Source organism: Salarias fasciatus, chromosome 18 (genome assembly GCF_902148845.1).
Source record: "Salarias fasciatus chromosome 18, fSalaFa1.1, whole genome shotgun sequence".
NCBI classification, from domain to species: domain Eukaryota; kingdom Metazoa; phylum Chordata; class Actinopteri; order Blenniiformes; family Blenniidae; genus Salarias; species Salarias fasciatus.
This window is the reverse complement of record NC_043762.1, coordinates 12,015,506-12,041,182: the sequence shown is the minus strand read 5'-3', so window position 1 is coordinate 12,041,182 and position 25,677 is coordinate 12,015,506. Positions and strand designations below refer to the sequence as shown.

The following is a 25,677-nucleotide window of genomic DNA, read 5'->3' as shown; positions in this document are numbered from 1 at the left end:
CGGACTGCATGGGATTTGAATTCTCCGGTTATGTATCTGGAGTCATGTGCTCCGAACAGCCCGCCGCATTGTGACCGGGAGAGAACGAGCTCCTGTCGGCCGGAGCAAAGTACCTCACGGACATTAAGACGGAACGCTGCCAGAACGGTCTCAATCACTCCCTGAAACATTAATGCCACTCCTGGCAAAGAGTAATAGATTACTATTTCCTGTTACTGATGTTTGGTTGCAGAGCGGTTGTCTCTTAATCCTGGAAGTGGCACTGTTGGCCTGAGCATTCGGCAAAATATTGTATTCAATACTGTTTCGCTAAATCTTTTGCCACAAAGTGACATATTGTCAAAGCAACACTGCTGGTAGAAGTAATTGATTTGATCCCATTTACACAATGTTTCGAGGGAAAACGTGTTGTTTTTGTGTTCTCATTCCAAAAGAAGTTGGTAAAAAAGCTAGAAATGGTGTTGTTTCTATGTTGGGCCACTAGTGGGTGTTGTTGTTCATTTTCCCAATAAAACCACACAAACAAACAGAAAAAAAAAAACATTAATGGCAAGTAAAGAGACCTTCGTCTGGGCAGATGAGATGAGCTATGATGGGTGACTCAACGCGCAAACCAACACAACAAAAGATTTGCGCATGGGGCCACGGCTGCTGAACTTTCACAGAGCTCCTTACTCGCTACTGTTGCAACACCACAAAAGTTCTTATTCTATTTGCGCAACACTGACGATGAGCTCAGTGAATGTATTAGCAATGTTCACATGTGTGTGCAGGACTTCAGCGCAGAAAGGACTCCTGAGCTCCTTACTCCTGCTGACCCTAATCCTCCACAACCCACGAGTCAGCATTCCCACAATGCTCTGCTGCAGCCTCTGTCCCAGTGACATAAATCTACCAGCATCGACTCCGATATTAGAAACTCGCCCAGAGATCTCCAGAAACACACAAGCTCATAACAAATAATGAAAACAAAAAATAAACACAGGGTGATATGACAACATCAGGACAACAGGCAATTAATAATAATGATAATCCCCGAAGGAGCTTTGGCTCGTTTGCTGACTTTGGCAATACGTCGGAGTGAGCCATGCTGTCTGGCACAAAGCTGCAGGAGCTCACCTGGTTCGCCAGCGCAGAGAAGAAAGATTCTCTGACCACTAAAGGCACTCAGTGCAGCCACTCCCTGCACCCACAGGCTAATGTCTCCACATTATACCGGTCACCAGAGAACCATACGTGCCGTCCTTGCGCCTGATCCCGGCCACTTGATCCGTTAAGTAGAATAATTATGATAAGATAAAGTTCCCTGTCATTGATTTTTATTGCATGATTGTGATTTAGCAGACTGAAGCACGAGGCCTGCTGGTGATATCGCAGGTTAAAAGCTGCCAGCGTTTAATTTCTTCTGCTCGGCATGCTTCAGCATTGGGGGGGGGGGTGTCAAACATACGGCCGGCGGTCCGACACCAGTCCAATCCTTCAGAGCATCACCTGAAGTAACTGTATCCGATTTCCTGAGCCGTTTCAGAGCATTAGCACACTCTGAGTGTGAATTAGAAAAACCTGATCAAAATCATTAATAACCTGAAGATTTCAGAATACTTAACAGATTTGGACATGGAAAATACAAATTACACTCATATGTTGTTACTGCAACAAGATTTGAAGATAAAATACCGTAAATCAAGGAGATTATTTTTAGAATTTTCACTGTATTTTGGTGCTGAGGCTCTTTTAATCCTTATCATAATTTTGACTTAGGCCAAGAATCAATCCGATACGAAAAAAAACAAAAAAAAAACCCAACTTTTTTCTGGTGAAAAATGCACCATTTTCCATAACAAGAAGAAAAAAAGCTGACTGTCAAATCTGAGCACTTCTGAGTCACCATTATCCTTAATTTGACTGATATTTGTGGAAATAAAATCAAGACGTAGAGTTAAATACAGTATTAGACCAGAACAACCTCTGTATAAAAGAATCAGTAATAATTTAACCATCTTTTGTATATTAAATCCCTAGGACACTTGAAGATAAATTTATTTGTAGTCATAGCATTTTCAGTGCTGTGAAATGTCAAAAAGGTACCACTTCTAGCCCAAAAGGTATAAAAAAAAGTTGCACTAAAGAACAAGGGGAAAGATTTGAAGTGGTGGTTACTCAGATTATTTGCTTCAATTTAAATGTGCATAAATCCTCAAATCTCCTCCTACTTCTCTGATTCACTCTGCAATTAAGACGAGTTTAGCATCTGCCTATTAGAGGTGGTTTCACCTTGGTAAACATGCAATTAAAGCCAGGGAGGAAGGAATAAAAGCTAATGAGATGCACAATAGAGACAGATTGAATCAGAGCTTTACACGAGCGATACTGATTGCTTCCTGCAGACGACACTAACAAACATGCTCACAATCTGAAAGTGTGTCACTCCGAGTTGAATTCCGATCTTCTGGGGAATCTGCAGAGTGTCTGAAGCTCTGCTGAAGGAACAAACACCAAGTTTCCACAATCCGCTCACTGACACAAGCAGTTTGCATGACGGGCCGTCCATGAGACCAGCTGAGTGTTTTCTTTTTAAGAGTTTCTTTGCGTTCGGTTCTGCCTCAGAGGGCTTTGTGTGTCTCAAGGATGTCAAAATTAAACTTGCACAAGTCAAATAAAACATAAAAGGATAGTTTTGAGAATCTGAAGGGAATGGGGAGGGGGTCCAAGTCATGAAAATGTTTAAAACTACTGATTTAAACAGGAAAAATATGCATACAGAATTTAATCTCCATTATTTCTTTTTGGACGTTATAAATGTCTACATCTCCGACATTTTACAGGATGCCGTTTTGGCAATTTCTAATGTGAAAAAAAACAACACCCAAAAAAAAGTACTTGTTAACATCATTTATTCAAAAATGACATTTTGCCATCGATGTAAAAAGTTATCAGATTCATGATGCAGCATGAACAGTGGGGCAACTGAACTGGATACATTTTGCTTTCGTACGTTCACAAAAACAAATGGGACAAATGAAAGATAAAATTGGGAAAAAACATAATTTAATGTAAAATTATGTCAAAGTTTAATCAAAAGAGAAGTAATACAAAAATTATATGTAATAACTGCAGCTGAAAGTCTAATAATCCATAACTAAGACTACAGTTTCTGGAAATAAAGCTTCTTTGTGCTTTTCTGGTGTGTATCGGGAGATTTTTTTTCTGAATTTGGGCAAAAACACCAATTAAGAGTGACTGATGAGCAGCAAAGGGATAAAGGTTCCAGGAACTTCAGTCACTCCTACAGATCCAACTGGTTTCTTTTGTGAGTCTTTGGAACCACTACTGGCCCAATGTGAAAATCGGTGTTTTCAGCATTTCTTGTGTTTCCATGTAAACGAACATCATTTCCAAAACACTGCTTTAAAAACATGATTCTTTTCTGAAACAAAAACGCAAAAATAATGCGTTTTCCCTTGAAACGTTGTGTAAACGGGGGTACTGGTACACAGCTCAGGAGGGAAGGCACATGTTTCTGACAAGACCCCTGAAAAGAATTGGAGAAGTCGTGGCAGGAAGCCGATGCGCTGACAGAGCGTGGAAACACTCATGCTGACGAGGTCAAAGGCCTTTCGTCAGGTCAATAAAGACAGCGTTGAATAATCACTCCGCTCATTGGCATCTGTTTTAGTGACGGTTGAGAACAAACAGCAGCTTATTTATGATTACTCTGGTGGAAAAAAACCGGCCTGGAGGAAGCGTCTTCCCTCAACTTTCCTTTCATATTTAGAGAGAAAAAAAAAAAAAACACGCCAGCACAGTGAAGAGGGGTTATTGGCAAAGATCAAGGTCATACTCATTGATTGGTCTCTTATCTGAGCTGAACTGAATGCCAACAAGCCACAGGCGTTCTGATTTGATATGTATGAGGAAATCCTCAACAACCAGGTCAGTAAAACACCGGCAGGAGAGCCTTTTCTTCTGCTAATGTTGGCATTTCTGAGAGTTCTCGCATGTCCCGACCACACTACGTCTTCCCCCCCCCGACGCACTTTTGAAGAATCAGCAGAAAAAAGCGAGCTGCCAGCTGTCTCTGGACAGATACCGTGAGAGGAATCGAAACAGCTTACAGTTGTAAGATAAAAAAAAATCCTGAGCTGGCTTCGTCAACAACAAATCGCTCAGTCTGATTAAAGAACTATATTTCCACGTTGATCAAAAGAAAGCACAAAGGCGGTAGATTCGGCCAATCGCGGTGGACTTCGCCCCGGAATTTTCGGCGTGAGATAATATGAGATTATGTCACACAGCTCTGTGGACAAACAAGGGTTAAACCTCCAAGCTCAGGACTCTCTCCCTAAAAAAGCTTCTCAGTAAAACGTATGTAGCGCTGAGATATCTTTTTTTTTTTCTCCTTCAACATGCACAGCTCTATGTTGCTTGCTGAGCAAACAAAAGTGCCTGCTCGGCACAAAAAGGAACTTTAACCCTGCACAGAGAAACAGAGGGAGAGAGAGGGAAAAAAAAAAAAACTGAGCGTGCACCTTAACCCATTTATCAGAACACAGCTCGAGCGGATTGTGGGGGAAGAATGAGCGCGGTTCAATTTGTTCAGACTCACAGAAAAACACTTTTGTCTGGGGTGAAAAGCATTTGCACTTTGCACACAGAATGCAGTCGCCGTCCCACTCACTCAGCTTCTGTGGAAGTTTCACCATCGTCAGAGTTCTGCAGCTGAGTCAAACTCCTCAAGAATACATTAAAGTTACTTTACTTTACTTCTAGAAAATTCAGTTGTTGCTTAGTAAAGTGCTTTGTGTGTTTTCTGTCTAAAATCTCTGCAGTGACGCGTCGCCTGTGTCTTTCACCATATGGTGGAAAATGAAAATCTGCCTTCAAAGTCCAGACCTGGCACACACACACACACACACCTCTCAGATGAGTTCAGATTGAGTGTGATCCATCAACAGCATGCATATAAAAACTGTCGCCGAGCGAGAGAGAGACAGGTAAGGAGAGGAGCCAGAAACAACAAAGAATGCTGTCTGTCTGGCTGCATCCACAAACAAGAATCCACTGCTGACACAAAGGAAGCCATTTACACAGATACACACACACACACACACACACACACACACACACACACACACACAGCTCCTATTTTTTTCAGCGCCCGTAGCCCCTTGAGCCTCGTCCGTGTGCAGAGAGATTAATGCCTGTGGTAAGCTGAGGGCACCGCCGAGAGAATGCGCCTCATTACAGTCAACAGTCGGGGACAGCGGAGGCCGGAGAAAGCATAGCTTAGCACCGCCGCAGGAAGCACGGCAGACCCAGGCGGTACGTCTCCGTCAGGACGGACGGAAACAACGTGCGTCCTCAGTTTAGCTGAGAACAAAACCGGAAACAAGCAAAGCAACATGATTTATGAAAGTGTTTGTATTTATCAACATCGCATAAAGGGAAACGTCATGGCCGCCCGCTTCTTCACTGGATTCTCTCTCTCTCGTATATTTACAGCTAAATATTTAGGTGACATTCCACATGAGGAAATCTAACTTTACATTTTTGGGGGAAAAGTTAACTGACCATATCAAGACTTAAAGTTGAGATTTTTAACATTTACATTAGAAAATGGCATCAGTTTGTATTTTTGACGAGATACTTAAAAAAGGGAAAATGTAAGAAAACATTGTTACTTTTCAAACTTAAATCAAATAATGAATTTTTTTTTTTTTATTAATTATACAAAATCTGGAAGATTTTCAAATGACTTTGTATTTTATTTTTATGAGCTTAGATCTCCAATAAAATTCTCCCCACTCATGTCTAAAAATCCTTTAAAACAGAAAAAAAGTGTAATAAATGAAGTTACGCCCTCATGAAATATTACCACACAGCTACAACAATGTACAATATGGTCATATTTAAGCTGCAAATCTCTCCAGAGTTCACACAGCGTGCGCTCTCTCTTTAAATCTAAAGTGAAGGAGGAGAATGGTGAGCGGGTTATTTCCATAAAGCATCAAAGCGTTGGGCAGTGAAAACCAACTTTATTCTCTTCCTGAAAATTCATGTCAAGGGTTACAGACAGACGCGTCAGCGGGCTCTTTACAATGCATGACTATGAGGCAGTCATGTGATGTGTGTGTCATACTCCTGCCTCTCTCACCCACACACACACACACACACACACACACTCACGGCATGCACGGGCATGCCACTTCCCATTCAGACTGAGAAAGTGAGCAATCACTCCACTCGAGACATGTTAGGAGCGGTCTGCGGGCTTTTAAGAGCGGTGAAGCCTGCATGTGCGGAGAAACTTCACTTCATCGTGTCATCAGGACCTGGACTTTCTGAGGCCATCAGCACACACGCCACGTGCACCCAGCAGCTCACCGGTGTGTGTGTGTGTGTGTGTGTTTACTGTAAAATTGCATTAGTGAGCAGCACCGTGATGCTGAGCTATAGGCACTATGAGCCTTGTGCTGCGATGCTGGAAAGGCGATGCTCACACTGATGGGGCTCTGCGGTATTAATAGCCGTGCAGCATCAGATGACTCCGTAGCCACCGGCTAAGCTAGTCCGCAGCTCAGAGCGGACATATAGATGAGTGCAGGAGGAGCGGCATCAGATCCGCTGACGCACCACACGGCTAAACGCTAGCTAGCTTCATGCAGTGCTGGAAGTTGAATGCGAGTTGCCAGGTTTGTGCAAGACTGCACATGTTAGTTCACGAAAAGGGGAAGTTAATTTTGGCAAATTTGTGGAACAAAGTGTTTGTATTTATCTGAATCATACCGTTTTCACATTTTAACAGGCAGCCTAAGTCATTATACTGGTTTTTCAGCTGCGATTGACTGAAGCAGAGACAATTTCTCAGAGTTTCAGTATAAACAGAGCGACTTGAGTTTCACTGGTGTTGGTGGTGTTTATCACTTCGTAGCCTCTCAGACATGAAAAGAATCTCACTTTCTCTCCCCGGTGTAATCTGCACATTCCTCTCGGTCTTTACGTTCCGCGTTATTCTCCTTAAACTAGACGCTCAGGGTCTAAAACCGCGTGGCTGTCACTCCTCCTTTGGTTTTTTTTTTCCTCTCTGTGAATCAGACGCAGCGTCAGAAGCAGCGTAGGTGTCACATCACATCAGCCGGCGCCGTCTCCACGGGCCGATCCTGCCGGAACGAGAAGCAGCCGCGTGAAAATTGCCCCGCTGTCGGGAAAGAGGCTCTCACGTATCTTCCAAAGTGAGATAGATGCCCCGAATCAAGCCAGTCAAGCCACATCCGAGGGGTCCGAACGGTGCGTTCGAGTGCCCTGGTGACTCACAAGGACACGGAAAGCACATGCAGCTTTTGGTTTCTGCACATTGAACCTACAGCATGCTGCTTTTCCATGAGATTTTTATTAAGATTGAGAGGAATTGAGAACGGCACGGCTCGCCAATCGAACAGTTTTTGCCCCACTTTTATGCGTGTGGCGCCAGTTTGCATGAAATAAGACTTAATAGCACCGAAGTGACGAGAAAGGAGAGCAGGATTAGTGTAATGTCTCCATTGCAAACACAGCTGAAGCTGGGATTTGGCTCCGGCTTTCCCTTTGTAAGCTGAGTCAAACAAAGCGAGCCGCCACAGAACGACATGTGGTTTTCCCGACACGTCACATGACTGACGGAGTGTCGGGGCCACGGCCGGCGTTAGCATGTAGCCCCACTCCTGTGCCAGAGCAATAAATTCTCTGAACAGAACGCCTTGAAATAAAAGTATTGACCGTGCCCTGTAATGTGTTATTGAACGACTCTGTTCCCACTCCTGGGGCAGCTCTCGGCGAGTTTTGTCAATACCAAGTAGCCGCAGGGCAAATATCATGTGACAGAGGCCACACGTGATTAGACATAAGGGTGGCGGTATGGCAACACCATGCAAAGTTCAAACATGCATCAAGCACACTCTGTGAGTGGAGTCGATGACACTTTAATGCTCTCCAAAATCAAACCTCTTTATCTACCTCAGAAGGAGCTCTAATAAGGAAATAAATTATAATTATCTCCAGTAAAAGTGCAGAGTGGAAGGAAAGGGATGGTAAAAAAAACAACAAGAAGAAAAGACTTGTCAGTTAATTGGGGGAAGAATTTGTACCAGACTGTTTATTTTTTATCCAGAAATGAGGAACTCTGCAGAGTTGGAATCATAATTAGCAGCTGATGGAAGGAACTGTGTTTACTGTTGATGTCAGAGGTGATTTAAAGAGGCTCCACCGCGCTGGTGCTTCATTCAGGTTTAAAGACAGCAATGCCCATCGTGTTGTAATGCACCATGCCATAACATTAAGACCTCCTGCATGGGGTCGTGAACTTTCTGACTCCAGTCACCAAAACTGGGTGTTGTGTTTTCTTGTACCATTCCTAAACCGTTTGTGCTTTTCGACAAGCCAATGCAAGCTTAAAATATTTCAAAAACTAGTTACCACCCAGCACACAAATGATCTGATCTCCCTTCAAAGAGCTCATGAAAGCAAGAAGAAGAAAAAAAATCCACAAGACTGGCCAACAGTTTTTATCCAGAAGCAATCAGTAGCCTGAACTCTGCAGGATTACACCAGTATTTACATGGACTATGCAACAACCAGCACTGTGCAATACCTACTGACTGCAATGGCTGATTACCTGTAAGCTCTATGCATACGTGAACACTGTAAGTGTGAGCTGTGAGTGTGCATGCGAGCGTGTGAACACTCATTTAGTTTTTGCATTGGAGCAAGTTCTTCAATCAATGTCTCTGTATGTTAACCCTGAGCATCGTTTCTGGTAGTGTCCCTCAATGATTTGCAGGCAATGACAGTGAAAGGATATTTATCTTTATGAAAACTAGTCTCCCAACAGTGCAAAACTAGTGCAAAATTTGCATTGAGCCAGGCTGTTGGAAGAGGCCATCAGTGGGAGCTGTTTCCATGATGGCGTGAATGTGGTCTGCAGCAATGCTCCATGTCCAGGTCACATCCGAATGGCCTGCAGAAGCGGAGCTTTCCCATCAGAATGTAGGTTCACCTTCTTCTGCTAATGCATCCTGGTGCCATGAGGTCCGCAAGCAAGCCACGCACATTAACGTGATGTCAAAAGACCCCTGATCAATCACAGCTTTGGAGCAAACTGTGCAACACTGTATCTTCTGACAGATTTTTCGATGCCTTTTATATCAGAACTCACTGATCAGACATGCAGACACCCGTTTTCCTTTCTTTTGCAACTTTTGATAGACCCTGACCACTGCGGACCAACCAAAGAGAGCAGCAGGTAGGGAGATTCTCCGTTAAAATGTGCTGCATGCAGCTTTCAGTTGCCTCACAAAAGCCATCCCCCGTCTTTGTAGGAGAAAAGACGACAAAACGAAGGCAGAAACGGGAGAAAAGCAAACAAATGAAGAGAACACGTCGTTCAGGTTTACATTGCAGGAATGTCAAATCTCTAAAAAGTGTTGGGCAACGCCGTCCCGTCTGCCTGCGAGCAGCAGGCGGCGGATTCACTCGACCGGAAACTGATGAAAACAACGGCTGCAGATGGCAAGTTTGTTTAAATTTCATATGACGCCGTACCATCCCGTGGCTCCGCCCCCTCTCCGGCTCCTTTGTCCCGACTGCACAGTCCGTCCATTATGGGCGAGCGGTAAACCCTTTCAAGGTATACAGCGTGGAGTGAATTAGAGCGACAAGGACACGGAGGGCCCCTTCCTTCATCATTTGGTCCTCGCCTGCCTGCACGTCCACGACCTCCCTCCTCACCGCTCAATTACCGCGGCCGCAGAGGCTTTTAAAGAGCCGGCGAAGAGGCCAGAAGGTTCTTTAAAACTGCCACCGATCAGGAGGCAGGCTGTTTGAAGCGGGACTGGGTCTTTAGATTATCGATCTCACGCTGCTGCAGCCTCAACAGAAAGCAAGGAGGTGAATTTAGAGATTAAAGTTTAGAAACTGGTTAGTCCTCCAGAATGAGAATCCAATGTGCCATACACACCTCGTGGAGAAGTTACTGAGATAATGATTCAAAAAGTTTACATTCAAAACAAATGAGGAATGAATTGAATCTAATGTTCAAAAATAAGCAAATCAAATACTTTTACGCATTTTATGAGATTCGTTAGGACAAAATTAAATACATTTCCGAAAGAAGTGATGATAGAAATATGAGATGCTGATTTTTTTTTCCAAGGCAAAGTACATGAATACAAATTTCTCACTTTTAAAATAAGGTCTATGGTCTTTATGTCTTCATCTAACACTTAAAGGGCAATTTACCACATATTATAAAGACTTTTAAAATATTTTTAAGATTCAAAATAACAGAGGTTGAAACTTTGAATTTGAAAAAAATCAATGACAAACTTGTTTATGTTCTCAATTTATTTTATGTGTTTTATTTACTTATCCATAAAAAAACCTGAAAGCAGATGAAAAATATCTACATTAGTAGAAATCAGTTAAACTGGTTATCAGAGATTTTGAAATAATTCAAACAGATGAAAAATCAGAAAAAGTACTCAATGTTTTATTTTATTTTTTTTCCCAGACTATGATTTTTTTTTCTCAGGATATTAAGACTTTAAAAAGTACTTCAAACCTTTAATTTATTTCTGTATCAATCCATTATGTATTATGTATTACTCTACTGTTGCTTAATGTCATGTTGTTTACTTATGAACTGGTAGTTCATTGTTTTTCTGAGGGATTCGAGTGTGAGAGCCGCTCCTGCTTCGTACACACTGAGCCCAACAAACCAGTCCGACCGCAAAGCACTAATATTTCATCCTGAAGCTTCCCGCGGGCGAGCGCTGTGCTTCCTGCACCATTTTCTGCAGCTCCCCTAACTCCCGAATCTGCTTTCTGCAAACATTCAAATTCTCAGTGCTCCAGTACAAGCATTACTTCATGTTAGAAAATCTAAAAACAATATATTTTAAAGCAAGTGAAGCAAATATCAATCAGATTTTGGGCAAAAATATTCAACATGCTTGTCAAACAGGGATGGGTAAAGGGCTCTATCCATTCAGTGGAAGCAGTTTGGGGTTCGGTGCCTTGCTCAAGGACATTTTGACAAGTAGAGATGGGAAACCAAAACTGAAACCTTCCAATTGAGTCACAGCCACATGTTTAGCATTATATGTGATGATTCATGAAGTTCCTAATTCTGCAGCCAGTAGACATGCTGGATTGAATTCCTAAGCCGAATGTGTTTCCTGCACCGAAAGCAGCTTCAGGTATCAACTGAAACAACAGGAAGTGTAGCATTAAGAACGTAATGGAAGGATACTCACTGAGGACATAGAGCGAGAGCGTGATCCCCGCCAGGCAGAAGCCCTCAAAGAAGCGCAGCGTGCTGAACATGGGCACGTTGACGGAAAAAGCCACGGTCAGCCCGAACACCAGCATGAACAGCACCGATATGATGAGCACGGGGTGTCGGCCGAACCTGCAGAGAACGCGACGTTCAGCGAAACTCTAGTTTTACTTTAAGAGTGTGTGGTGCGAAGAACTTACCAGTCGGCGAGTATCCCAAACACCAGGTATCCAAAGATGGATCCCACCAGGAGGGAAAACTTTGCGATGTGCACCTTCCACGCCGAGTCGCACACCAGACTCCACTGCAGAGACAAAATAGGCAACTCAACGAAATGCTGTCATCGACATTTTCAATGCTCTTTCTTCGCAGATTTCTGGGATGTATCCCATCACCATGGACACTCAACAAATCACATCTTTGTCTTTTTTGTATATATTTCATAACCAAATGTTTAAAGTTGAATTCTTGCTAATTAATGGGTCAGGTAAAGAAAAGATTTGATGAACACAAAGTGAAAATCAGACTTTTTCATTGAATTAGCAGAGAGTATGACCCTAAGAATCCTTCTCCTCATAGACAGACAGACCCGATCTCTTTCAATCGGCAACAGTCGCAGCTGCTTTGAACGGCTCCTGGAAGGAAAGGACGGCGCATGTTCATCCGTCTGGATGCAACCAGTGGAGAGAACTAACCCTGTTAGCGCCAATAACTGACTGAATCCTTTTCATCATGGTCAGACAGAAGCGTCTGATCTGGATCTCAGTTATTGTTGCCCTCATTTGTGAACACTGTACAGAGCTGCAGCCGACTCTGAAGGAACCTAAAGACAAGCGATTTGAAACGGCAAGACATCTAAAACATACAAAACCTAGATTTGGCACTCCTGCTATAGACTTACCGAGTTCCAGTAATCAGCAACAGACCCTCAAATAGAAGAATGGTGCACATTTAGCATTTTGCATGAATTTAGTAGGTCTAACAGATCTGATGGCTTCGTGCTTCATTCTACATCAATCACAAGATGTTGGCAACAGTTCCAGTGGAATAGCTGCTGGAGACGCTCTCTGGAGGAACAGAGAACAATCAGCTTGTGGATGAGTCCAGTATAGAGTACAGCTCTGTTAACACAAATCATTACCAGAATCATCCTCCTCATGGACAGACCGAACCATCTCAATCTGACATTCTGTGAAGATGCTAACTGGTCCAGTCTCAACACGGTCACCAATCATCCCAGAAGCATTGCTTAGTTGGTGGAACAGTGCATGTTTCTGGATGGACCCTCATAGAGATTACGACCCCTGTTTGCAGTAACATCAGTGGAAGAATGGTGGACATTCATCCTTGGAATACCCCAATGGCCGTATTACACTGTGCTTCTGTAACTCGTGGCACCTTAATGGACAATAACTCTGACATTTCTATGTGATCTTTTAATGTCCAGGGAAGTGACAAAAAAGATTATTGGTTCACATGATGAGTTGGAACGCTCAAATCTGACAATAAACAAGTAAAAACCTGAAGTGGAACAGAGAAATGCTCTATCATGTATACATTAGCTCTCAAGCTTGGTTACTGGTGTGAGGAAATAGTCTTCAGTTCTTTATTTAGGTGCTAGACACATAACACTTTTTTTTTAAAATTGCATAATTGCAGTTCAAATGCGGTTTGGGGGAAATAATGACTCAAATCATTTTCTCCTCCACAAACAGGCGTAGATGCAAATCTCAGATTTTCAGATCAAGTTTCACATTTAAGGTTGGAGAATCCCCTGTCTTGTCCTCTGTAAACAAACACCCTGATCTATATTTATGAATCGTGGATAATGGAGGTCAAATCCTCATGAACAAACACTTATGACTGTGGGTGTTTTTTCCGAGGCTCCTGTGAGGGGCTGTCAAGTGATTCCAGGTGACTCAGCCTCGTCTCATTTTTCCCTCCACAGCAGAGCCAGTCCTACAGCGCAAACAATGCTGTGTGTACCTGCCTTTGCATGCACCAAGCACTCCCTTCGCTCTGCTCCTTTTCTCTCCCTCACCAGTAGCTACAAGTTGTGACAAATAGGCTTCGAGTACAGCACAAGCAATAATCGTCAAGTGCTGCTCTTAACAATATCAAAGCACAATAGAAACACGTGAGCTTTCCCACTGTAAGAAAAAAATAATAATACAATCAGGATTTTTTTAAGGTGAATTTGTCAAATCAAACTGTGCTAGGTAATTAAATTCAAGTCAATTTTTAAGTTTGGCAACTTTTATTTCCATGTTGCTTTTTTTATATCATTTAAACTTTCAAAACGATAAAATAACTCAGACTGTCATATTTAAAATGTTTGTTCACATTTACCAAGAGAAGAATGGAAGGAGCCTCACTTTATTTAGATAAGGCTTAATGCCATCATATGGGTTATATCCATAATATGAAGCACCTTTGTAGACGTCACTTGTTCAGTTCAATGTCATGCAAAACTGGACTGGGAATTGTGTTCTAATGAAAAAAAATAACAATTGAAACCGAATAATTTAGATACTTTACCATGCTGGTCGGTAATGTTTGATACCTCAACAGATCTTTTTACGAATGACTCCATGCAGCATCATTCAGATTTGAAACCCTTCAAAAATACACACAGTATAAAATGAACTTTACATACAGCAAGGTGGTTCCAGACCCCAACTTTGGGACAACTGACATGAAGAACTCTAGGTAAATACATGAAATTGTGAAAACACAAAGGTATTGCTTTTTTTTCTCAAGGTAGCATGTGCTTTCCAGGTCTCTGTGGCTTATGTACAGATGCACAGGAGAATAATTCATGCAATGCTGATCAACTCTGACCTTAAATAAGTCTTATTTACTAAGCAAACCTCTCTATGAACATGAACAGATGATGTATGGCTGAGAAAGGTATATTTGCATTTATACGGTAATTATGGTCTGTGCCGGAGCGCGACATGGACCTTGTTCTTGTATTTTTTTCCTCAGAAGGACTCTAACCTCTCATAACCTCTGCCATAGTGACCTGTTCAGAATGGAACGCTCCAGGATTACCCAGAGCCACCCAGCCATCACATGATCCAGGCATGCCACTCATTCATGGTTTCAGTATTGATGTCAGCACAGGAAAGGGGAAAAAAAATAAAAGACAAGAGGGAGGGAAACAAGTTCCTGTTGCACAATCACAGAACGACCAAGGGTATTAAAAAAAAAAAAAAAAACAAAACAAAAAATAGAGTCTGTCATCCTCTGAGACAGTGACTAACCAACACCTCACTGATATGAAACTTCCAGGGGATTACAGGAGAACAGTAAGTTTACGTTTGGCGACTGTGCAGGACTGATAATCAATGCTGTAAAACGCTGACATCAGTTTGAGTCACATGTCAACAGCAACACCTCAATGTGAGGAACTTTTGAAATGTGCCTGCACACAGAGAGAATGCCATTGATTTTACAAGTCAAAACACGAATATGTTGTATTCCAAAGCGTCAGCCAAACGAGTTAATCAAAGAATCCCGTCTGTTATGATTAGTTGCAATCGTAGTCAGCGTTACAGAAAGTCACCTTGCGTTACTTACTGATATTGTAGTGTTGCTATGAAGCAGCTGAGCTAAAGTTAGAGAGAGAAAGATGCTAATGCTACTTCCAGTGAGGCATTATCTTACATTGAGGACCGAGTTGATTCAGGATTAATGAGACGCTCTTCTCCTGATAGATGTGAGTTTAATGGAAGAGTAACTCCTGATGCTAAAGCTAACAATGTGCTCCGTGAGCAGGAGAGAACGAAAACAGCTGGCTCATTCATTCTTTCATGTCTTCACTCATAAAAAACAAAGCCATTTTTCAGTAGCTTTTGAAGAAGCAGATAGCTCTTACAAAGTGTAGTTGACCTTCATCAAAGCACATGACGTGAATTACAGCTACTTTAGATATAGGCTAATGTTGCTTCTTTATGTTCTGTCAGATGGAACGAGTTTGATGAATGAGACATTCTTGCCAGTAAATGGGACGTTAGCTAAATAATAACCGTGAACACATAATGACTTTTAGTAAGTTTTATTAATCACATATGACTGCTACATGCCATGATGTTGCAGTCATCAAAAAAGGCCTGGTGATGGTTGGCATGACAAACAGCTGGATGGCCTAATAAATCCAAATGTGAAAAAATCCTGCCTGATTCCACAAATTACAGCACCAACATAGACGACTCCAACAGACTGCCAACAAAATCAGTAAGATCCAATGAATCTTTGACAACATAAACCTTTCCAGATCATTGTTGATTCAGATCTGGTCCATCTCCAAATTTAAATTAGTTAAAAATTCAATTCACTCCATCATGAAAATGATCTTTTCAAATGGTTAAAATTCTTGAAAATGCATTTCCTGTCCCCAGCTGGTTGAGAGCTCAGCAGCTAGTCTCTCTACAGGTTTTAACCATATCCTCCAAATCTCAGCTCTCCAAAGGTTCTCTGTCCATTTTCAAACTGACATAAAACATTTTCTATACCCTTTACAACATGACAAATATGATCCCTAAAAAAAGCCTTTTAGACATTGTAAATTTGAGACTTAAAACCCAAATTTGATCGGGCTTTTTCCATCAAGGCTTTTAAAAAAACGTTCCAGTTGAGATAAAGCTGGAAGAATCTGTAATTTCCTTCAAACTCCCAGTCAAACGAACTCTTACAGACTTATTTTTAAGCGACAGCATCTTTTATAAACCTGCTTGTTAATTTTTATTAACCCCTCCCATTAACCCCAAGTGTGAAAGCAATTTTGTTTTTGTCAAAGCACTATCTAAAACACTGTTTTCAGTGTGTGCTGTAAATAAAGTTGATGATCGGTTGCTTTACGCAAATTATTCCAAACACCGTTTATTCCAGTGACAGCAAATCTCTAAACTTCAAATCCAAAGCGACCTCGGGTCAGGTCCGTGTAGATCGTCTCTCGAAATTGCCTATTTAAATTGGGGATAATGAACAACAGCCAGTGTCTCGGGACAGGGTGGACACGAATGACTATTCGCCGACAGAAAATTGTGAAACAATAAGTGGATCCGTCAGAATCTGTGGGGAGTCTCTTGACCTCTCTCCAACGACTGATGAATCGGTCCACATCGGCGAGGCTCAGACGGCGCTCTCATCAACCACAGCTGCACATTTCTGCACTCGGTGAACTACAAAGCGGTGGGCGGGGGTTTCAAAAGAAACGGAGCAGGCCAGGAGGGAGGGGAAGGACAAGCACACGAGAGCCGGGGAGGGAGGGGAGGGGAGGGGGGGGGCGATAAAGGAGTATATGATGCAACAAAAGGATGTTTACAGACATGTTGGCAATTGCAAAGGGATAAAGCCGACAGTGAGGTATGGAGCAGATAACGGGTGAAAGAGGAAGGGATGCTTGAGAGCAGCTGTGAGGAGGAGAAGGCAGAAAACACATGGAGAGACTGCTGCATAGTTACTGCCTAGCAACAGACCATCGCTGAGGTTATCCGACTCCGTCTGCTTCCAAGTGCAAGTTTTAGAGCTGCTGCCGTACCGAGGGGTTGAAATCCTATAATGTGACGGTAGCGTAGGTGAGGGCAAGCGAGAAAAACAAACTACTGTGAAGGCAGGGCGAGCGAGAGCAAACAGACGCTGTAAATACACACACCACACCACACACACACACGCACACACCTATCAGCCTTAACATTAGGACTACTGACAGGTGAAGGAAATATCCGTTTCTTTAAAGAAGCAGGAGGTGGTGTCCTCTGATGAGGGTTTATTTTGACATGGATGATCGGGTGAGATGCTTCCTTGAGGAATGATCTGCATCAGGATGTGTTATGGGCAGAAGGAGAGCCGGTGGAGCAATCCAATGCTCTTAGCAATGGAAAACTTTAGGTCCTACCTTCAATATGGATGCTACTTTGATATGTAGCACTTTTTTTTTTTAATTACAGTTTTGAGAGGCGATTTAAACATATATAAAATCAGTTTCCAAGGGTTTGAGATTAGCTTTGCTCATATTAGAGTTGCATTAATCTGGCTTTGGCCAGTCAAACGAGGGCGTTCACATGATCTCCAATTTCCTGAAATATCAATCCAATGGAGCAGTTGTGGGATGTGCTAGACAAAAAAAGTCTAATCCTCAGAGGTCCCACCTCACAGCATCTAGGCTTTAAAGGATTTCCAGCTAACATCTCTGTGCCAGTTAACACAACACATCTTCAGAGGTCCAGCTCAGTCACGAAGGAGGATCTAAAAATATTTGGCAGGTGGTCATAATGTTACGGCTGATCGGTGTAGGCTGTTGCTATGTGGTGAAAGGGAGACAAAAAGGGAAGTCTATACATGTGACAGTGGGGATGCAGCCAGAGGGACTTTACTCTGAGGGGTAAATTAACCCTGTAGCATCCAGATCACACTGAACGTCACATGAACGTTTGACAAGTCGGCCGCCGGTGGTTCTGTTTTCCTGTAATCAGCAGTGACGGCAAGCAAAACAACAAACCTTTGTCTGTCAATCTATTATTCATCAGGTCCCGTTCACTGTAGCTACACATCTGTGTCACTGTGAATTCCGTCACATGATCCCGAAAACAACCTTAAACCACGGCCACGGGTCACATACCCCACAATGCTCCCCGCTCCTCCCTCCGACCAGCCAGCACTTATCAGGAACAACACACACAAACACACACACAGCCTCAGCAGAGTTTTATCTTCTGGTCACACAAGCGTCTTTCCCTCACCAGCTGACGCAGTGAGAGGCGGTCATTGTGCACGGCTGCCTATCTGCGTCGAGGCCTTCGCCTTTCGACAGCTGAGAGCGTTTCAGAGTGTCCCTCGCCGATGGGCGCTCGGTGGAAGGAGCGGGCCAGCTGGGTAAACAACAGTGTGAAGGGACACGGAGCGCCGAGGCCCGCGCGGGTATCATCTTTCAGATCTATGGGTGTGCGACCTCCAGGACAGCGATATTGAGCCTGGGTGTACCCGTCAAAGCACTTCTACAACATATCTTCCTTATCACTCACTCACACACACACACACACACACACACAATACACAATGCTTCAACCTACACTCTGAGGCCGATAGCGTGAGCTCTGACATGCAGTAATATGACTCCAGTTACAGTTGGATAGTTGACAGATGGTATGGATTGGTAAAAAAAAAAAGGAAGAAACATGAAAATACTTGATTAAAACGCACAGCGAGGTTCACACTTGAGTTCGTAGCCAGAAAACCTGTGGTTTGAGTCTTGATTGGAGGTTGGTGGCTTTTGAGAGTTTGTGCGTTCTCCCCGTTTCTCAGTTTACCTCAAACAATTCAAAAACAGGAGTTTGGGGGGATACTTGGTGGCTCAAACTGTATATCTGTTACACAACCAAACTTCATCACATGAGCTGAGGTGAACTGCAGGATCAGACACAAATTTTGTTAAAATAAAAGCAGATTAGAGTTGAGTAGATCAGAAAGGCCCGTAAGAACTTCCTCACAGCAACACTGAATTTTTCATCGCTCGACTTGACGCAAAATGAATTTACAGGTGAGGAATCAATACAACGGCATCCCTTTTTCTTGGTAAACATTTCAAATTGATTCTAGAGAAGAAGTGCAGCCTTGTTTCTCTTCTTATAAACACAATAAGACTCAATATTTTAGGGATCGGGAGTCTGTGAGGAACACACCAACAAATCTATGACTCCTGATCCGTCTTTATATCCAAAGATGAATAAGAAACCTGGAATCAGTTTGATATTTTCTCTTTGGTATTTACATGATGGGACATGATCATTTTTGTCAGGCATGCCTTAAATTTTGGCAGTGTCCTGAACAAACACAGAGACTGAGTCACCAATCGCCTACATGTGACTAATCACCATAAAATAAAAAGATATAGCACCGAAAGTGAGGAGATATGTTGTCAAACGGTGCTACGTTTATAAAGATTGTGGATTTGTGGGATTAACAGAAGAGTTGATTCAGCATGCATGAAAAAATGCACCAAATTATATAATATTTGAAAACCCAACCAAATATATATAATATCTTTTTGTAAATAAAATAGGCTTGAAATGTTTTGAATAAAAGTATCTTATCTGAACAAGTTGCTGAAGTTTCAATAGATTCTTCGATCTGGTATTAACCTTTCAGTGTAGAAATCTGTTTTAATAAAGCTCAGCATAATTACAAATTAAACATCTTGGTGATCTAACCTACTGGCCACAACCCATTTAGACAGATTTAGTTTAGATTTAAAGTCTGAATATCGTTCAGTCTAAGTGGAAAGAGCTCCACTTACAAATATCAGCCATGATTGGTGGAGACGTTAATCTGATCCTTAAAAAGGTTCTCAGGCCTGTTTCGGGCAGAGCGTGCAGCTGCTACCCGTCTGAACAGCAGCCGATCGGGGCAGGTTGCAGAGAGAGTCTGTCTCTGAGTAATGATACATTCTCATTTCAAAAGGCTCAGCTCAATTAAGACGGACCCTGAGGAGAGCTTTGACTCAATTAGGATGGGTCTCCACATTAACCACTTTGGATCCTTCACCACTGCCTCCATCAAAAGCCCCTTCTTTCTGTGTCAACCTGAGATAAGATATGGGATGTTTTTCTCCTGTCGTGCAGATTCCTTGCCTGGCTCAGAGTGAAAACATCCATGCTGTCCATTATTAACAACATCGGTTCAATGTCTAAGAGCATAAGCTATCCCTTTCAGAGATCAGGTCAGATCTACTTTAGAAGGGGTTGGGGAGATTAATTCAATCAAAGGATGAAATATATAACCAATAATTTGTCCTTAACATGTAGAAAAATCACAGGAAACACATCAAGAAACGCTAACATCCAGATTATAGAGCATCTTATACCCACTAACTGGTGTCACCTAACAGATAAATCAGTCATTAAACTGACAGGGACACACAGGGACTGACAAATCCAGCACATTCCCTCCAGTAAAGTAATCCTACTAGTTACTTGAACAGTATCTGTGCTCGGCAATAGCAGAGCGGGGTGAGGCCCGGATCTGTTGCTGCGTTCTGACAGGGACACTGCCGGGTTTCGTCAGCGTTGGCACCGCGCTCTGCTTTTTAGGGATAGAGTGTCACGGATAGCTGAGCCCAGTCATGTGCAGTTATGCCTACGCAATCCAAACACGGGCAGAAATGCCCAGTCATCACATCCCGCCGCTGCGTGGTGGTGTCACATCCCCGGCTCCTCTGCGCTGGGAAAAAAGGGGGCCTTGGAAGACCAGGGAACAGGTTGTCGGCAGGGACGAGGCCGGAGACGAGACCCGATCAGTTTCTTCTGCCGGTGACCTTGTCAGAATGTAGACGGCTGTGTGTGTGTGTGTGTGTGTGTGTGTGTGTGTGTGTGGGGGGGGGGGGGGGGGGGGGGGGGGGGGTCAGGGAGGACACGGGAGTGCTAGACCTGCCACTGATCTGCAGTGGTGGTAGTATCAACATGACATTCTGGGTATGTGTGCAAAAGCAACACAAATGTTGGTACCTACAAGCCACAATGCCGGCACGACAGTAAAGAGGCAGGGGGAGTTTTGCATTTTTTTCCCCCATTTTTCACCCATGAGAGAGACTAAAATGTTCTGACTTTTGATCCATCCAATAAATCTCCAGTGCAAATGACTTCATGTGCAGCTACAGATCAGGACAGCTTGGCCTTTTGCACAACCCCACCCCTCTAATCGCCCCGCGGATGCTGAAAGGAAACCCAGAATTAAAGCATCAGAATCTGGACCCGCCGCCTAAATTACAAGTCATTTTAGCAGTGAAATGCAAAATGGGGACATTATCAGCGATAAGCAGGTGGACTGCTGGCATGACGGCGGGTGAAAGCTCGGCGCGAGCCAACCCTCTCCCTCTCTGTGAGCTCCAAATCAAACTCTTCCTCAGACGCCTTTTCATTATGACAGGCTTGCCAAATTCTTCAGAAGTGAGGCTGCTACAGATTAAAACGTGGTTTTTTTTTTTTTTTTTTTTGCTGCCCTGTGCGAGTGGGCGTCAAGTAATCGGAGTATCTAGCAGTGGACTGAGCTGAACATTTCAGTCTCAATCCAAGTATTCTCATTTATTTTATTAATAGCAACATCAAGTTTGACGGATCCTGAGTGATGTAGGCATGCAGCATCCAGAACAGGAGAAGAGCTGATTGGTGTAATCAGATATAAAAACCCTTCCTCCAACTGTGCTGGCTGCAGACACACACCGCCTGTCTCCAGCCGGGAGAAGGCTTTTTAATGATCTGACTGTTCAGGCATTGCACACATGCACAATCATACCTAAAGTGTCCACAATCACAAGTACAAGACTATCTGAACCCAGTTGTTTGGTTAGGGCAGCGGCGGGGGCGGGCGGTGTTTGGCCAGGGATGGGACTGCTCTCTCTTAAAGAGTGCACTAATGACCTTTGCTCCAGATCAAAAAGGGACACATGTGTTTTCTGTGAATGAAGACAAATGGCAGATTCCACAGCCCCCGATGGTTTGATGGGGGGGGGGGGGGGGGTTAAACTGTGAAACTGTGCATCCCTGGTGGGTCAGCTGCTGGAGGATGACTCACATGTGTGGCACAGAAGAGGTCCGGCTGACACTTTGGTTTTTTTTTGTTTTTTTTTTTTATGTGGAGGATGCTGCAGATGAATGGTGGATGGAGAAGATAAAGGAGTGCAGCAGGATCCAGATCCAGGAATTACATCTCTGGGTGGGGATGATTACCTTCACGAGAGGTGGTGGTGGGTAGGTAGAGGTGTGGGGGGGGGATCCGGGCCCTCAGGCACCCCCTCCTCCTCCCTCCCTCCCTCCCTCCTCCTCCCCGCCCATGTGGATGGGGGTATCACTGATGCATTAACACTATAGAAAGGATTCCCTTCTTACCTTCGTGACCACGTTTTGCACGAGCCCGGTGTGCAGCTCGAAGGTCCAGTTACTGCACCGACACTGCGTGCTCGTGCTGTCATTTTGGCCGCCGGAGCCGAATCCGCCGTAACTCCCATTGGCGTAAATAGACGCCGGGCGCGCGCTGGCGTTTCTCGGCGCGTCCAGCAGCGAGGAGTAGCCGCCGGTACTCTGATTACTGTGGTTGGCCAGCGGCTGGATGCATGTGTTGTTCGGCTGCGCGAGGAGGAAATTGTCCGAGTACTGGCTGAATCCGATGAACAACGCCGGAATCCATGTCAGCACGATCAGCTGTTTCTGGTACTTCCCAAATCCCCCGAGAAAGGGCAGGACGGAGCCGTCGATGCGTGTGAGCGGCCCCGGGGAGGTGGTGTCGGGGGACACGAAGCCGTTCTCCGGCTGGTGGTCCCCGCTCTCGAGCTGCACCACGGCCATCGCGGGGTTTTCACGATAGATGCCTCCGATGTGAAGCGAAGCCGGGGTTGCAGTGCTGCTTATCCCCCCCTCCTCCTCCTCCTCCTCCTCCTCCGCCGCCGCCGCCTCCTCCTCCTCCTCCTCCTCCACCTCCAACACCCCCTGTCGACTCCACAATGCGTCAATGCCCCCAGCTCCGGCGGTGGAAGCCGTGCGCAGTCAATCAGCGGAGAGCGAAACGAGACGCGCGTCGCCCTCCGTCCGCACCGAAACGGGAACCGCGAGACGAAGGCGGACCGGGAAGACAGACAGCCGCGTCGAGGCGGGCGGCTCCGTGCGCTTCCTGCGGGGAGGGAGCCACAGGTAACACACCTGCCCGGAAAGCCCGACTCTACCCTAACATGGCCACCTGTGAGCACCGGGAGCGACACACCTCCGTCCGCCGCGCGCCCACGGGGCAACAAACACCCTCCGCGCTCACAACTCCCAGCACACTTCTGTCACTTCTCTCTTTTGACACAATCAACGCATTCAAACAGGAATCAGCACAAACCGACAGGAGAATTTACGCACGAGTTTCTGCGCACTAAATTATTAAACACACATTTCTGTCTGTGCATTGATTATGTTGTATCCCCCCCCACCCCATTTTTATTAATGCAAACATAAAAAGAAAAAAAAAAAACCAATAATACAAAGTACAGATGTCCTGTCAACAGGGGGGCGGGAGGAAGAGGAGGAACTAAAGAGCTGTCCCCGCCTTGTTTCCAGCATGCAAAACACTGCCGGGACAATTGTGCATGACAGCATTGGAACTAATCAACATTGATGATTTATTTATCTGTCACTTTTCCCGTAACACTAATACCTATAAAGTAATTATCGTGGTTCATCTTTTTTATTGCACACAATAAACACATCCTCCAAAAAACCTGACACTATATTTTTTTAAAATATTTGTATATATGCAAAATATGAAAATATACACTGTTGTTAGAGATGTCCTGTCTAAAAAGAATGAATGAAGAATGAGAACTTAAATGCTGTGCTCCCTTATCCGCTCCCCCCCACCATGCAAAACAGTATTTTGAATGAATAATTTGCATTAAAGTGATGTTTTTCCATATTTACCTGTAAAATCATTAATAAAGATGCACCTTGTTCAGTTCCATTTAGAAACTGTGGCATGAAATGGAAATATGGAATATCGATTCATTTTGAAAGTCAAATATCTTCTCAAAAACACTTCACTTTCATCTGAATCGTGCACATTAAAACTTCAAGTGGCACACTGAAAGAAGCATCTAAATAGATGTTAGTGGACGAATCATTGAATTTTTGCGTTCCCAGTGTGACTCATGGGAACAAAGGGTATTCTGCTGCAACTGACATGCATGCACTGTGTATTTTTAAGTTTCTTCTGCAACAAGATTGATGGCGCAGTTGTGCATTGTGAATAAATATGTATAGAAACATGTGATTAATCAGCATTTATATGATTGTTGTTAACAAAATGAACCATTCTCAAGAGTCACAGTGGTCAGTCTGTTTTATATCAAGAATATCTTTTTAAACTATAACCTCAAACAAATGACACATTAATCTGTGGTCCTGTACATTAAAATTTGTAAAATACTGGAAGTTTCATGTACAAAATAAAGTTCACTTTCACTAAGTTCATGCATTTTACATTTTGTTTAGTTGGTGGTGATGTTAAATATGATAAAAGATAAGGCAATAGACATTACGGCAGTTTGAAATTTTATATATACATATATACACACACACACACACACATATATATATATATATATATATATATATATATATATATATATATATATATATATATATATATATATATATATATATACATATATACATATATGAATAATTACAATTACTTGCATATTTTACCAAAAACACATAATTTCATCTGTAAGATCACAAAAATATCTCTCTTTCAATCAGTGCTGTCTGTGTAGTGAGAATTTCAACACCTATCTGACAGATCCACACTATCCAACATATTATTTGATGATTAATAACTAAGATAGACATTAATATCAGTCCTGCACATGAAAATAAGTCAAAAGAAACCATGAAGAGTAACTAATACATTGTATTATGCATGCATACACAAGGTTGTGCATGTATATTTTGTATGTATTGTGCATTCTATATTTGTATTTATGCAAAATAGGAACAAATATCTTAGCTACTGATGGAATTTCCATTTAGAGCCAAGAGGATGTGGAGGTTCAGGCTATTACTGCCTTTCTACAGCAAGCAATACACTGCACTGTGAATGAATGAACATATCAATAATTTGACTATTAGTTTAAAAAAAAAAAAGTTATTTTTGGCTCTACAATTTGGATTTTTTTAAGCTCAGACATAAAACTAACATCAAGACAGGAATCCACTTTAAAAATTAGTAATTTCTTTGAAAACACACACACATCCCAGTCCAGCTTGCGTAAATAAAACCTATCACATGAAAGTGAATATGTTGATGTATTTAGTCAATATAAGTTATAATAATGCTGGAAGCTTCACAGATGGAAAACGCAAATTTAAAGAAAGACAATTCTATTTATGGAGAGTAATTCATGCTTTGTGTGAAAAATGAAACATGTATTACATCTGGTATCTTAAAAAGTGTCTATTTTCCTGTTTCTATTCCTGTTCTTCTATTTAATGAGACTCAACAAGGGACAAACCACTTAAATATCTGTATGTTGCTGCATTACTATGTAGATGTCTCTTCATGCTCCTTCATGGACGCCGTCTTTTGAAAAGCTGGACGCTCAGAGCTGGATGGAGCGGCCCTGAAAGAGCTGAAAATCCTGATTTCGTTGCACCACAGGAGATTTTTCCACTTCAGTGCTCGTTCATTCAGCTCATCCTCAGAGGAGGAGGCTCTCAATCTTCATACAGTTTCTTCACGGTGGGTTTTAATGGATGCAGTTTTAAACTGTCCACAGACAATGGTTATTTTGAAGCGTCCCTTTAGGGTCCTCATCTTCATCACAGCTGTCTTGA

General features: G+C 43.1%; 1 protein-coding gene across 2 annotated transcripts in view; it reads right to left on the bottom strand.

Annotated features, from left to right (window-relative positions):
• Positions 1-22,744, bottom strand: part of LOC115405267 (solute carrier family 22 member 23-like) — a 36,554-nt gene extending 13,810 nt beyond the window's left edge. The window contains exons 1-3 of one of the 2 annotated variants that reach the window (XM_030114785.1): positions 22,198-22,744; positions 11,512-11,615; positions 11,289-11,443 (exon numbers count right to left, since the gene is read on the bottom strand). In XM_030114785.1, the coding sequence (XP_029970645.1) occupies positions 11,289-11,443; positions 11,512-11,615; positions 22,198-22,653 (715 nt within the window). In that variant the 5' untranslated portion in view covers positions 22,654-22,744. Of the gene's footprint in view, positions 1-11,288; positions 11,444-11,511; positions 11,616-17,936; positions 17,951-22,197 lie in introns of those variants that run through there. The other variant, XM_030114786.1, reaches the window with a different exon arrangement.
• Between the last annotated feature and the right edge of the window lie 2,933 nt (positions 22,745-25,677).